Source organism: Anarhichas minor, unplaced genomic scaffold (genome assembly GCF_050575085.1).
Source record: "Anarhichas minor isolate MPS153535 unplaced genomic scaffold, ASM5057508v1 ptg000080l, whole genome shotgun sequence".
Lineage (NCBI taxonomy): Eukaryota > Metazoa > Chordata > Actinopteri > Perciformes > Anarhichadidae > Anarhichas > Anarhichas minor.
Genome location: NW_027466526.1, coordinates 3,061,167 through 3,076,772, shown reverse-complemented (window position 1 = coordinate 3,076,772; position 15,606 = coordinate 3,061,167). Strand labels below are relative to the sequence as shown.

At 41.5% G+C, this 15,606-nt stretch overlaps 1 protein-coding gene across 2 annotated transcripts in view; it reads left to right on the top strand.

Moving 5' to 3' along the window:
- triob (trio Rho guanine nucleotide exchange factor b) overlaps positions 1-15,606 on the top strand; it is a 69,960-nt gene that overhangs the window by 34,328 nt on the left and 20,026 nt on the right. For both annotated transcript variants that reach the window (XM_076081341.1, XM_076081342.1), the window contains 20 exons: positions 596-715; positions 1,675-1,773; positions 1,862-1,954; positions 2,180-2,329; positions 2,482-2,596; positions 2,807-2,922; positions 4,330-4,452; positions 4,824-5,018; positions 5,532-5,647; positions 6,311-6,377; positions 6,762-6,871; positions 7,026-7,095; positions 7,390-7,479; positions 7,614-7,706; positions 7,819-7,930; positions 8,205-8,395; positions 8,761-8,862; positions 9,760-9,899; positions 10,297-10,396; positions 13,514-13,766. In XM_076081341.1, the coding sequence (XP_075937456.1) occupies positions 596-715; positions 1,675-1,773; positions 1,862-1,954; positions 2,180-2,329; positions 2,482-2,596; positions 2,807-2,922; positions 4,330-4,452; positions 4,824-5,018; positions 5,532-5,647; positions 6,311-6,377; positions 6,762-6,871; positions 7,026-7,095; positions 7,390-7,479; positions 7,614-7,706; positions 7,819-7,930; positions 8,205-8,395; positions 8,761-8,862; positions 9,760-9,899; positions 10,297-10,396; positions 13,514-13,766 (2,455 nt within the window). The remainder of the gene's footprint in view (positions 1-595; positions 716-1,674; positions 1,774-1,861; positions 1,955-2,179; positions 2,330-2,481; positions 2,597-2,806; positions 2,923-4,329; positions 4,453-4,823; positions 5,019-5,531; positions 5,648-6,310; positions 6,378-6,761; positions 6,872-7,025; positions 7,096-7,389; positions 7,480-7,613; positions 7,707-7,818; positions 7,931-8,204; positions 8,396-8,760; positions 8,863-9,759; positions 9,900-10,296; positions 10,397-13,513; positions 13,767-15,606) is intronic.

Here is a 15,606-nt window from a genome sequence, read left to right as displayed (position 1 = left end):
CACTTTTATAGCCAAGCTTCAGTGGCAGTTCTGCCCATCACCCACACAGCAGGTGTGCTTTCTGAGTCAGAGAGAGAGAGAGGGGTGTCTTTAACAGACTGTGTTTGAATGCCCTTTGGCTCGAACTAGGCCAACAAAACTATGAGCAGATTCTGTGTGCATCTAGGAGATTGTGTGCAAGGCAAGGTGTGTTTAAGCTTAAGAGATAGTTAAAATATGTAATATGTGCTGTTGGTGGTGAAATGTGTGCAAGGTCAAATGTGAGTGTTAATGCAAGGGAATGGGGAGGTTACCAGGTTTTAGAAGCAATGACAAATATATATGTATAAGAAGAGACAGATACAAATTGACAGACATGGAGTCAGAATATTGTAGAGCTGATGGGGGGGGGGAAAACATAGAAGAGAAAGAAGATTGAGAAATTTGGGGAACAGCTTACACCTTTGAGAAGTAATTGGACAGTTTTTGAGTTTGATTGAATATGTTTTCAAAGCATAATGAGTACAAATAAATAAATTCTGTTAAAGTGATCGAGTAATAAAATAATGAAATGTGAATAACTATAAAACTCTTTGTGTATCTGTGTGTTTTTTAGGTTCTGGGTTGGATCCGTAATGGCGAGTCAATGCTGAACGCTGGTCTGATCACAGCCAGTTCGTTACAGGAAGCCGAACAGCTGCAGAAGGAGCATGAACAATTCCAACATGCAATAGAGGTAAAATGAAAAATAAAATGTATTTAAAATGTTCTTCTTCTTGCTCTCTTTTCTTTTCTGTTAAGAATCTCGAGTGATCTCTGCCTGCTCCTTTCTTCACCTCCCTTTTACCTCATCTTTTACCACTTCTTCATCTCCTCTCCTCCGTTGCCCTTCGTCCTTTTACCTTTTGCCTTTTTCTGAAACTCATCTCAGGTTCATTTGTGTCTCCACCGCCTCCACTTCTCACCACAAGTCACACATGAAATGGAATTATAAATGACTAATATCTGGACCTCTCTCTGCTTACGTTTTGTCTTCATTTCCTTTCTCGCTTTACTACTGATTATGCAGCGTGCATTTCCTTTGAACTCCGTCAAGCCTGGCTCATTTAATGCAGGCATGTAGCTGACCTACTTCTAGAGCTCTCGTACACACACACACAAAGATGCATGCTCAGAAGAAAGCTGTGAATGTGATTATTGCTGACTTGAATTTTAACACACATGCCATAATTATAGTCTTTGAAACCCGCAAAGTGATATGGGAATGTCCTCCTTGACAGTACTCAGAGCTGCAGACATTACCAGAAGGTGGCAGGACGCCACTCACTCTTCCTTAATCTCTTTCTGTTTTCCTTTCCCCTAGTGCTCTGAAACCATCAAGGAGCAAAAGCCTTATTCTCAGGCTAACCGCTATGACACAAAAATCACCAGATACTGTCCTTTTTTTCCACCTCCCTATCTCATTTCCTCTCCAGAATGCTCGCTCCAGGACAAAATTTATGACACAGCTATAATCAGACGCTATCCTCTGTTGCTCCCCAGTCCTCTACTCTGCACCAAACTGCCCCGCAGGGTCCAACAGGGAGATGGCTGTATTTTCAAAGCAATCATCGGGATATACAGAGTCATATAACTTTTGAATTTCATTGTGTTTTTTTTGTTTGTTTTTTTATCTCACCCTTATCCCCCGTGAAGAAAACCCATCAGAGTGCGCTGCAGGTACAGCAGAAGGCGGAGGCCTTACTCCAGGCAAACCACTACGACATGGATATGATCAGAGACTGCGCTGAAAAGGTACTGCTCTCTTACAATTGCATACATCTCTAAAAGAAAAGAAGAACAGTTCCAGTGGTAAGTTGATTTGTTTTTGTTTGACTTAAAGGTGGCAGACCACTGGCAGCAGCTGATGCTGAAGATGGAGGACCGATTAAAGCTGGTGAATGCTTCTGTGGCCTTCTACAAGACCTCTGAACAGGTATTTGTGATCCTTTTGAGCAGTAGTGAGTTTAAGCCAAAAGGACAAAAAAAAGCATCATGTGAATTACGCTCTCCTTTGTGAACATCAATAGACGTGGAAAGTTTATGATGAAAGAGTATGATGACGGATGTGCAGTTTCACTGGTTGCATAAAAGTCTGGAGCAGGAAAGGTCAATGTAGTTTTGTACAATGGTTTTACGGACAGTATCGTCTGTGTTTCAGGTCTGCAGCGTGTTAGAAAGCCTGGAGCAGGAGTATAAGAGAGAAGAGGACTGGTGTGGTGGCGCTGATAAACTGGGCCCGAACAGTGAGTCAGACCACGTCACCCCCATGATCAGCAAACATCTGGAACAGAAAGAGGCCTTCCTCAAGGTGACAAAGATGGATTTATTTGACTTTATATTTAAGAAAAGACACGTTTAATCACTTGTTATTTGTGTGACTCTAAAGCTTTTATTAGACAGAAGGTTGTTATTATTATTGACCCTGTAAGTGACATCCGTTGTCTTTCTGCACACGTACAGGCCTGCACGTTAGCCAGACGTAATGCTGATGTCTTCTTGAAGTACCTGCACAGGAACAGTGTCAACATGCCTGGCATGTTGTCCCATGTCAAAGCTCCAGAGACTCAGGTCAAGAGTAAGTAGATGGGTCAATAATCACCTTTATCTTTTCCGCATCTTATGTTTACAAGTATGTTTATCAAGTTCTTAGCTTATTTAACTTTTTCTACCCAGAGTTTCTTAATTTATTCACAAAATTATAAATTAATATTTTTCCTCTATCATGCAGATGTGCTGTAATAAAGATCTTGAATACGTATTTTTTGCTTCTGTGTTGTGTCATCAGATATCTTGAATGAGTTGCTGCAGAGAGAGAACAGAGTGCTTCACTTCTGGACCATGAGGAAGCGGAGGCTGGACCAGTGCCAGCAATATGTAGTGTTTGAACGCAGCGCCAAACAGGTGTGTCCCTATGATTGTGTGTTTTCTGCACTGCATGTTTATGTGGGCATTTGCAAAAAAAAATGCCCACAATTCGGCGATAAGGCTGAGCAGATCGATAGATTGTGTCATTCAATCTATTACAGAACAGAGCCAGTAGAAATAAGCCTCCTCCCTGTTAGATGATTGGCATCTGTTTGTATTGGAACTAAGTCAGCAAGTTGACAGGATTCAGCTGCAGCTTCCATCTTGATTCGTCTCTTGTTCTAAATGAAGCAGTCTGTTTTTGTTAGTAATGATACATTTCAGATACACTTGAGATGATGTAAGCTGACAGACATTTGCAACAACGACAGTCCCTCAAGACAGCTATCATTATATCGCCCCAGTAAATATAAACACTATGTTTATTACATAGCGTTGCCAAACACTCATTTTTACCCCTCAGGCAGTACTGAACATTTCAAGCACTGCCATTTTTTTTGTTTTAAGTTTGTTTCTGTTTTTTTGGAAGAATAGAGATCTGAGCTAGGATGATAGGTCATGTCCCAAGAACACTCACTGTTTCTCAGGCAAGCAAGTCTTAGATCAGCCGAACATAAAAGGACCTATGAGATGGACAGGGTTTGGATTTTATTGATTTCAGTAGCCGCCAACATCTCTTCTTACTCCACAGATTGAGCTGACATTTGGAGTGTTTTATTGCAACGTTACTTTGACAGCTGGAAACTCTTTATTTTAAAGACGCTGAAGCAAGTCAGAATCTGTGGTAGTAATGCTCTTAACTCTGTTCTTCTGTGCCAAGTCTCAGGCTGTTTGAACACAGACACTTTGCTCCATCTTGTGGTGTTTGGATAGCACAGCGCAGGCACACAGCACTGCACTTAGCCAATAAAATCAGATGACATCATAGATGTTTCTAGGACATGGCTATTCTGGGGCGATCCAGGTTTTATCCCCAGGGCTCACAAATGCTTTCTGGTCTCACAGTTTGACTTGACCAGCTCTTCTTCTGCTGGTCAGTGCCTGCAGGCCCAGTAATGTAGTATATGATAACAAATGGAAAGGATGTAGGACCTTTGCAAACTGAATTCTAGAAATGTATGAATAGGTTACATTTGAATATTGTTCAGTCTAAAATTATGGATGTCACATTGTGTAATCCTGAATTACTATGAATGTGATCAGGGGACATCATAAAGGTAAACTGTTCATTTGAAAACACTATCCATTTCAAACGCTGATTGGTTCAGACTAAGTAAGCCCACTAAGTAAGAGAGGATGAAGGGGACGATGGTGCGTTTAAGCATACAAACTACCCCATGACTTCACTGTTATAAGAGTTTCAAGTGTAGAGACTGTATTAAATTATGAAACTAAAATCCCTGCTGTGTAAATGTACTCACTCGTGATTGGCTGTGTCCTCAGGCCCTGGAGTGGATCCATGACACTGGGGAGTTTTACCTGTCCACACACACATCAACTGGCTCCAGCATTCACCACACACAGGAGCTGCTGAAAGAGCACGAAGACTTCCAGATTACAGCAAAGGTATATGTGTGTGTGTTTGTGTTTATTTGGTGAATGCATTACTGTGTTAAAGACAGGTAACTGTGTGTGTGTATCCGTGGGCCCTTTGCTGTGCTCGTTGTGTTGTGCGTTTTGTTTTCACAGTCCTGCGCTCTTCTGTGAGGCCCATTCCCAGGGCAATGCATTGTCCTGATCCCTCACCGCTGTGTCACTGTTATTGTGTTGGAGAACAAGCTATTGTGTCCATCAAGCAACGCACTGATTCCTAACTCTCTTTCTCTCTCTCTCCCCCCCCCCCCCTCTCTTATCTACCTTTCCTCCACCGGCACTGGCTCTCTGCGGCCACCTCTCTTTTCTCTCTATCCCCTCCCTAAATGTCTCTCTATTGATAGCAAACCAAAGAGCGGGTAAAGCTGTTGATCCAGCTGGCGGATGGGTTTTGTGACAAGGGCCACGCCCATGCCCTGGAGATAAAGAAATGGGTGTCCTCAGTGGACAAGCGCTACAGGGACTTCTCTCTCCGCATGGACAAATACCGAACCTGCCTGGAAACAGCCCTTGGCATTTCTTCTGACTCCAACAAGGCTGTGAGTACACACCATTGATACAAATCAGCGAATAATACAGTTATCAGTTCTATTCTTCTTAATGTGTTTCGACAAACACTATTTGTATGCTTTATCCTTAAAACCTTGTTTGATGCTGTATGATGAAAGACCATAGAGCGATACATCTGTCGATGGAGTCCATGTCTCGCACAGGTTATAGTAATAAGGATATAACCTTGGCCTGTAGCCTTTCCAGTATAAGATTAAAATAAAATCATGTTTTATCTGATTAATTTAAACATACATACTATCCCTGGCTTTCATTTTGTTGTAGTTTCAACAGTAGGTGCTTGCACCAGGTGGTCGGATGTAGGTAGATATTGGAGGCTGTCAAATTTCCCTCATGTCCCTTTTTGAACTCCGTCTCCCAGCAGTTCATTTTAATGAACTGGTGCTAAGAGAAGGCAAATATGTCACACATCGGTGTGTTGACGAGTGAATGACCACCATGCTTTGTTATGTGCCACGTAAAAGCCTCTGTCTCCTTTTCAGAGTAAAGAGCTCCAACTGGACATCATCCCAGCCAGTGCCCCAGGGTCAGAGGTCAAGTTGAGGGATGCTGCCCATGAGCTAAATGAGGAGAAGAGGAAGTCAGCGCGAAGGAAAGAGTAAGTGCAAGTGCAAGACATTTCCCCGGCACACTCTCTCCTGATCGCCACCTGATGTGCAGCATCACAGGTCTCCTACGCAGGCCTGGAAAAATGCCTGGATGAATAATTCAGTAATTCTTAGCAAACATATGAAAACACATATTTTTTTAGAGTCTGATTTACATTCTATAGCTGCAGCCAGGATTTCATTTCAAATCGCTTGGGTTAATGATAAAGTGGAATTAAATGTCTAATTACCCAGAGAACATGAGCACATCATAGCGTACACTGAAATCTTTGCATTCAATCAAGTGTGAAAACAAATGGAGATGGAATTGATTGTGCATGTGAGAGGAGGAGGAGCAGCAATGTGCCTTATGAGCATTTGTCACGAAATGTTTTAGTGTTCCTGATGCTGTATAGAATATTTTTGGTAATTGGTTTTCAATTGTTTATGGGGAAATGTATCCACTTACAGCAACAATGCAACAGTACTACAGCAGTCGAAACAGTAAAGCATGGTGATTTTTATCTATGTTTTAAATGCTTTTCTTTCTTTCTTCTTTGTATGTACATACAAGTCTTCACCACAGGTTGTTTTTATTTATATTTGGTCAACTACAGTTCAGCACCTGAACGTGTTCATCAGTGCCTCCTCTCCCAATGTTCATGTCCTTTCAGGTTTATAATGGCTGAGCTGATTCAAACAGAGAAAACCTACGTCAGAGACCTGCGGGAGTGTATGGATGTAAGTATTAGTAGTACATTGACTGTTGTCAAATTTAGTTATCTTCATTGCCCCAGCTGTGATTTTGAAAATGTTGTTGTCGTTATGTTAGTTGCTTATATTGCATTAACACATCCTTTAAAATTGGTTACATTTTACTTTTCCAATTACTTACACTTTTTCTTTTTTTCTTTTAACTAATGCGTCTTACTTTTTTTTTTTATTGGTCAACTGTAACTATTATTAGATTTTATTATTTTTATTATTTTGGTTTTAATTCACATATGTTATTAATTCTCACTGGTTAGGTCCTGATGAAATATATAATGCTCTTACTTCAAATGAGTTGTTCTTTTTTTTTAGGTATTTGATTAACTCTGCTCCTCTGTGTGTGTGTTTGTGCAGACGTACCTGTGGGAGATGACCAGCGGTGTGGAGGAGATTCCTCCTGGTATTGTCAACAAGGAACACATTATCTTTGGCAACATGCAGGACCTCTACGAGTTTCATCACAAGTCAGTAAAGCTGTGATCTGATCTATTCTTTACTCCTAACCCTCGACATCTGTTGATTTGGTTTAAGATTACACATCCCAAGTTAAAATCTTTTTTTAGAGGTAGTGTGTATACAGGATTTGTTCGGACTTTAAATCTTTCTGTCTCTGTACAGTATCTTCCTGAAGGAGTTGGAGAAGTATGAGCAACTTCCAGAGGATGTCGGCCATTGTTTTGTGACTTGGGTAAGAGATCTACAAGTTGGGATTTTATGTATCAGTTTGTCTTTGTGCTCCTCACCTGTTATTATACCATTACCCGGCCACAATTGATAAATTGTGCCACGATAGTGTTAATTTGTTCTGTTTTCATCAACATCTGTTTCCTATGTGACTAGGTCCATATTAAGTTTAAATAACAAAACATACACAGTACACTAGAACTGTGGAGTACTACACTTTTTTTTTAAAGTGGTTGTTTTGCATCCAAGACTCTTGATAAGTCGTGAGTAAAGTACTGGTGTTATTTCTCCTGCCTAGGCTGATAAGTTCCAGATGTATGTGAACTACTGTAAGAACAAGCCCGACTCCACTCAGCTCATCCTGGAACATGCTGGACCCTACTTTGATGTGAGTAACTACCATTGTTGCGTGGTGTATAATAAGTAGTGATATTAGAGTTAGGATGAAGGATCTTCCTTTTAGAATAATAAAGACCGTAGCTCAAGTAAGACATGTGTCTGTTTTCCCTGTTTGATTTGCAGGAAATCCAGCAAAGACATCGCCTGGCCAACTCCATCTCCTCTTACCTGATCAAACCGGTCCAGAGAATCACTAAATACCAGCTCCTTCTCAAGGTACAGCAGAAAAAATGCAGACACTAGGAACTTAATCCATCATGAATGTGTTCTTTACTTGATTTAAACGTCACTATGTGTCTGTCTCTATGTGTCTGTCTCTGTTTCGTAGGAGTTGTTGACATGCTGTGAGGAGGGTAAAGGTGAGATAAAGGATGGTCTTGAAGTCATGCTCAGTGTCCCCAAGAGAGCCAATGATGCCATGCACCTCTCGATGCTGGATGGTAAGTACACACACACTTTCACACACACTTGTTGAGTATTGATAGTCCCCTGTACAACTCTGTGTTATGAGGGTTTGATGTGTCCTATTAAATGAACCTTAAGTTCTGATCTTCTCGCTCACATTCAGCACACATTTCTCAGCTTTGCGTCAGCAGTAACTTTATTCAACTGCCCTCCATTTGCCACCCACGAACATGTTTGCACATACTGTCTGTACACACATGCAAACACCCCTAAATGGCACATTTCCATCCTCTCTCTTCACTACCTCAGGGTTTGACGGGAACATAGACTCCCAGGGAGAGTTGATACTTCAGGAGTCCTTCCAGGTGTGGGATCCCAAGACTCTGATCCGGAAGGGTCGCGACCGACACCTGTTCCTCTTCGAGATGTCCCTGGTCTTCAGCAAAGAGGTCAAAGACTCCAACGGGCGCAGCAAGTACCTGTACAAGAGCAAGCTCTTTGTAAGTAATGTACCGTTTGATCCGCCGATATTGTTTCTGCTTTTTCCTACTAATTACGATAGTGGAGAAATCAATTATGATGTACTGTAACTTAAATTAAATTTCCGTGTATTGATTACAGCTTGAGTCGCTCATGTTATCAGACTCTTCCTTGGGACATATCAGGTTCAGTCCGTCAAATCTATAAATACCAAAATTCAATCTTGACCCAACGCAAGACTGAGACTAGCTCAAAAGTGTGAACTTAAGACCCGGATTGGTTGAGGATTGATCATTGGTTTTTGGGAGTTGGGTCAGCTGGACGTCCTCTATTGTTTTTGTTTATGTATCATATAAATTTGCTGACATCTTATTCATCCCCTTAGACATCCGAGCTTGGAGTGACAGAACATGTGGAGGGAGATCCTTGTAAGTTTGCCCTGTGGATGGGCAGAACCCCGACTTCAGACAACAAGATCGTCCTCAAGGTATGTCAAGATGTGGATTTTGGTGAAGATAAAGGGTCAATGTTTGGTCACTGCATTCATATTTGCATTAACAATGTCATTTTGAATGAACAGCTTTTTCTTCTTTTAATATTTTACAACATTATCTGATAACATTTAGCAAGTTAGAGCTGAGGACCAAAATATGTTTGCTTCATTAAATCCTGCATAGTCCCCTCTGTTCAGCCAAGAAAGTTCACTCCCTGTAGGGGGGGTGGAGTGTTACTTTCTGCGACTTATTGACTCATCACACAGAAACATTAGCATAGCAGTCGATGGGTCATAATCAAAACTCACAAGCAACTTGCTAGTTCTCACGCAGTGAGTCAGAAGCAATGTTTTATGCAGGCTCCGTGTGTAGATGTAGACGTGTGTGTCTTTGGGACTGACAGAGAGGAATACAAAAACGTGTGGATCCCAGTGTATGTGTTACGACGTGTGACTATGTGCTGTGCAGCTATCTGTCTTATTACACAAGTTCTGATCATCATCATCATCATGCCTTATGTAACATGCTGCCACTGCAGCCTTGATGCTGCTGGTTGCTAAGTGAGGGAGGAAGAGAAGACACAGGCGACCGTAGTCATACACTAAATACAGTGTTGCATTGGATCGGTGACGTAAATAAACACTAGGCTGACAATAAGTGCCTCTCTGTGGAAACCCTAAGTGAAGCATATGAGACGCAGTTATCGTCATTTCACGATGAGTCTGAATGATGACGTGTGACTCAAGTAGAAGATTGCAGGGATCAAAGCACTCGTGGGATCAGGGAGAACTATGCAATTGCTAAATTAAACTTGACACCGTGTAACGCCTGCACATACTAGAACCTGTAAATCTAACCTTTGTCGGACCCGATCACGTGTTGTGTCCCAGGCTTCAAGTATTGAGAACAAGCAGGACTGGATCAAACACATTAGGGAGGTCATCCAGGAGCGAACTGTCCACCTGCGTGGAGCTCTAAAGGAGCCCATCCACATCCCTAAAGCCACCACGGCTAAACATAAAGGCAGACGGTAAGCTAACAGTGTATTGCTCTGCACTTCAGTTGTTGTTAATGTTGTTCGTGAGTTTAAATGTTAATTATGTGAGCCATCATAAAATTGTGTTCCAGTAAAGTTATTTTATTCATGCAACAAACATTTGAAATATTATACACCAGTAAATGTACAGTAAAAACAATTTCAATACATTTTCCAACACAGACAATTAAAACACTGCAGCTGGGCACAGCTTGCATGAACTGTTGCAGCCATACTGGATATATATATATATATAAGATCTCAGAATCCAGCCTCTTACAGAATATCAACTCAATAATCAGTATTTTCAGTAACAAATCTATAAAAATGTAGTAAAACATTAATATAATGGTAAAGATATAATGACTGTGATGCTATCGTCTGCCTGCAGGGACGGAGAGGAGCTGGACAGCCAGGGAGACGCCAGCAGCCAACCGGATACCATCTCCATCGCCTCACGTACATCTCAGAACACACTGGACAGTGATAAGGTTTGACTACACACACTCTCTCCAGGCATTCTTCATCCTCTTTAGTGATGCATCAAAATAGACAATTGTTTTAATTTTTTATTTCCCTGCACATGCCGCACCATTCAGTTAATTCAGTCAGTATGTAGCTAATCTGTCACTCACTATCGGTCCATGTGATGCCATCACACATCGGAAGCTGCTGCCTGGTTAGATGCAGGCAACTTTCCACAAGTTGCTTCCTGTGGAAGTGTTAGGAGGAAGAAACAGTCCATCTGACAGGGCTATATAGCTGTGTGTGTGTGTGTGTGTGTGTGTGTGTGTGTGTGTGTGTGTGTGTGTGTGTGTGTGTGTGTGTGTGTGTGTGTGTGTGTGTGTGTGTGTGTGTGTGTGTGTGTGTGTGTGTGTGTGTGTGTGTGTGTGTGTGTGTGTGTGTGTGAGAGAGAGAGAGAGAGACACAGTCGGTTGTGGTTATATCTGGTAATAGCACCACAGAAGGCTTGTCCTCCTACGCTCAGTATGAGCAACTGTAAAGCCCACACACACACACCAGCATACATAGAGAAGAACATTTCCATACTTTTATGTCATACTAATTATAAACTGTAGCTGTGGACTCTTACATCAGGTCATTATTTTCACACTTGGATTTGGAGTGCCCCCAGCTCGGCCTCATACATAATCAGGAAAATAAGTAAATTACCTTAGAGTGTTCACTGTATCTGTTTAGTTATCTGTTTGCACAAAGCTCAGCTCTGTGGTTCTTTCATTAAGCATAAAACCAAATTGTAATGGAGAGCTCTGTGTGTGTGTGTGTGTGTGTGTGTGTGTGTGTGTGTTTGTTTATGTGTGTGTTTATCCCTATTGCTATGGTTTAATCCACTTGTGTCAAAACAAATTAAATAGTCATTGTTCAGTTAAGGGCATACTCTCAAGCTTAAAAATTCAAAACACACAATAACACATGCAAGTATACATTTTGCATCTCAATCACACCTTTTGAATTCTCTCTATCGCTCTCTGTGAGACCTCTCATTCAAGAGGCAGTGACAGTGGTGTGTGTGTGTGTGTGTGTGTGTGTGTGTGTGTGTGTGTGTGTGTGTGTGTGTGTGTGTGTCCATGTCCCTGTGTGTGTCTTTGCTTGAGTGACTGACTTGTGTGCCAACAGCTTCAGCCTCCCCCGCTCTCTTCACAGAGGATGCTCGTCTGTATGCCAGACAGGAGAGCACGGTTTTAAGTCCTCACAGCGATCGATCTAACACTTTGTTTCGAACATAGAAATATCCAGTTTTCTCTTCTAATTTTTTGTAGATTGACGGACATTAGTGAGCTAAATTGTGGCAACACTTGTTTAAAGACAAGCATGGATTAACCGCTCCGGGGAAGAGACAGACAGCAGGGAATCGTTTAAGCTTCAATAGGCTGATTGTAAGAGTGCTGCTGGCTGTTACAGTGGATGGCAGCAACTTTTCTTCTGACCTCGGGATGTTATAATGCATCAGGATTGTGATTATCTGGTCAAATATTCCTTTCCCAGGGGAAATATTCCATAAAACGTTGCCCTATTTTCCAGACAGCTTATGCTTACCCAGTGAGCAACTCCTCATTGTGATCTAGGATGTTTAGCGGACTGCTGTAGAGTTTTTGTTTTGTTTTTTTTGGGACTTCTCTCGTAATGAGGGAGTGGAAAACAATGGAGAGGCTGGAGGACAGGATCTCACATCCCGTTTCTCAACTCCTCAGCTCTCTGGCTTTGCCACACTACCAAAGGGTAGGTTGCAAATAATGTGCTCTGCTAATATTCAGTACTGTGACATTTACGATGTGAATATCTTTTGAAAGGAGCAATGCAATCTATTTCAGTTATGAAGAACATAAATAACTTGCAGCACTGCATACATTTCAACACTAGAAATAAGGAACAGACCTTTGAAAGCATGGAATGTGTGAATGTTTTTTTAGTACAGCATGTGGCTATTATTAACCGTATGACTAATAGTATAACTTATGTATAAGACTTTTCTCATCTGCCATTTAGCCATATTTCATATAAATGCTCACAAGATGATTTAAATATTGTGAGGTTTGGCTTCACATGGTTGGGCATTTGTGGTATTTATGGCTTTGTATTTATTGTGTCCAATAATGCCAATTCATTTGAATTTGTCCCAGACAATTAAGAATTGTATATGCTTTTGTAATTCATATTTGTAGAATAACCCTCTGGTGTGCTCTTGCTGTATATCTATCATTTGTGAGCACAGAACCCTTGCTGTTAGCACAGAGATTGGAGCCCTAACAGCAACATGCAGCTGCATTTTCAGTCAATACCTTTGAGAACAGCCAGTGAGCAAAGTGACTAATTGCTACGTTGTTCCACCTCCATCTAATGTTGCCTTTCTTTTCATAGACAGTTGTGACGTTTTGTTTAGTTGTGCTAGAATGAGTCACCGATCATCAGTGCATGTAGACTTTCACTTTGCAGTGCTGCTTGAGTACCTGCGCTGTTATCAAAGGATGTTGTGTGGGAAAATTTCGCCTTTTGTTTTGAGAGCCCATTCAATCCATTTTATGATGTCGGAAGTCATTTTACTGAATGACAGTGGTGGACGAAGTATTCAGACCCTTTACTTAAGTAAGAGTACCAAGAGAAAACGTATAAAGTAGCATAAGAAGAAACTACTCAGTACGATTAAGTAAGTACCCAATGTACTTAGTTACATTCCACCACTGCTGAATGGCCATGCTTATTTGCATCAACTTATTAAAATGCAGGAGAAAAAAATGGCAAATTTATGTATATCTTTGAAATGTGCGCTGGTCATCGATACTATCTGGATGAGATGCGTATGAACAGTAGTTTGGAAAATGAATGCTTTCCATTTCTCATTCCTCCTGAGTCAATTTAACAGCAATCTAATCACAGTTTATCACTACACACACGCTCGCTGTATTTACTTTCATAGTATTTTGTTTTCCGACTTGTTGGATGTACTTTATCCTCGTACATAGCCATGTGGAAAGTGCATTCATGCTTTGTGCAAACGTGCACAGTAGATCTAAAATGGACAAATATCAGCATTTGTTTACAGATTACCATCAACATAGGTTTTCACAGACATCTTTCTTCCATTTCAGCTGTCCGGTGGCTGTGAGCTGACAGTGGTGATCCATGACTTCATGGCCAGCAATGGTGGCAGCAGTGGGGAGCTGACAGTGCGGCGAGGCCAGACCGTGGAGGTTCTGGAGCGACTCCACGATAAGCCGGACTGGTGCCTGGTGAGGACCACAGACCGCTCTCCAGCCCAGGAGGGCATCGTACCCTGCTCCATGCTCTGCATCGCTCACTCCAGGTCTTCCATGGAGATGGAGGGGCTCTTCAACCACAAAGGTAGGATGAGAATGTTTTCATACGCACACACACTGGCATGGGGAATTGAGGAACACCCTGGACAAATCAGCACATTAGGGAAAAAGCTAATTTAATGCATTTCATTTTTGGAAACCGCAAAGGTGGCCTGCAGAATATTTGTATTCCACCCAACAGCTGCTTGTCTCATCCGTACATATCTGGACCCTTGAAACATAAGGGAAAGCTAGTGGGATGTATTTCATCCGCTGTACGGTGGGATGGGTGCTGGATCAAAGAAATATTTAGCAGGATTAAAACAGATGGATCTGCACACCAAATAGCTCCTGTTTAAGGATTTATTTGCAGTAACGTTTCGAGCACCAGGCTCTTCCTCAGGCTTCCTGCATTTCTTGTTTGCAAACACATTATTGGTGACCTGTGGAACCTTAACTTCTCACCAAACAAGCACGGGAAAGCACAAACATGTATTTATAGGTGTTGCTATGCAACTGTGGAAAGCCCGGAGCAGCTCTCTTTTAATTATCTTAAAATAATTTCAACCTTTATATTCCAAGCACTGCAACATCTGCCTGATCTGATTACTGTCCGAATCCCTTATATTGTCTGAAACAGGCAGCAGCATGCCCCTCCATTGTAAGAAACGTAAACCCTTAAACAGCCTTGTGACGGTGCAGAATCTGCATCTGTTGTCGTGCCCAAAGGGTTTTATTGAGGAGTCCATAACGTGGTCCCCAAGGTTCTTTTCCAGTATGCGTGTGTGTGTGTGTGTGTGTGTGTGTGTGTGTGTGTGTGTGTGTGTGTGTGTGTGTGTGTGTGTGTGAACATCGCACCAGCTGTGTTTACAATAATAAAAATATTGTTTAATGGTGTCCTGCCAGATTCTTAATATCCTGATAATCACCAACGCAGCAGATTACTGTTAGTAAGGGTGGTATTTTTCTGCATACATAGACACACACACACATACATTCACTAGTCTAATGTGTATATTTGGATACGTCAGACTAGTGAATAGAATAGGATACAATTTGGATCACAAAATGAATAACAAGATAACATGTAAGTTTAATTTTACATTGTCCCCTAATATTGAATATTGACAAAGGGTTATATATAAATATAAAAATGTTTTCTTCTTATAAAAATGATGCTTTGCAGTGTAGGCTTGATCGTGATGGCTGTATTTTCTAACTCCATCCCATCTGAACTCCCGTCTTTAGAAGTCAACCTGCAACCACAAAACCCCTGAACATGTATTTGGTTCCAGTTCTCTGACTAAGGCCCAGTTGCTGGCTCAGATGGCTGCTAGGTGTTGTTGTGGTGGTTGTAATGCTTTCTTCACACAGACCTGAGTTTTGACACTAGGTACGTTGGTGTTATGAGCCGCTGTCATTATGTCTTGACAGATGTTTCTGTTTGTGTCTTTCCCTCTTTATGCTGGAAGGATGGGTGGGAGCTGCACTGCTTGTTAGAAAGGGTGGTATTTTTCTGTAGTATAGAATACAAATATTTTGCTGGCAGTCTCTTTGAAGTCGGTATGTGAAAGGTTTGGATTTGTGTTTAAAATGATAGGATGCCTGGATTGTACATACAGAAACTGACAACTTTGGAATTAGCTGAATGATTTACTGGTACGGCACAGAAAGAGGGGTAGAATTTCCCAACTACTTATTTTACACTTTTGACAGCAGCTCCACTGTTTCCATTGCTGTTTGGCTCATGTTTTTATCTGTCTTTCTTTGGTCCCTTTTTTGTGCCTAACCAGCCCTCACTGTTTGTATCTGTGTTTGTGTGGTCAGTAGGAGTGATGAAAGGAGCTTCTCTCTACAGGGGTTTCCGTGCTTAAAAAAAGGCTGTT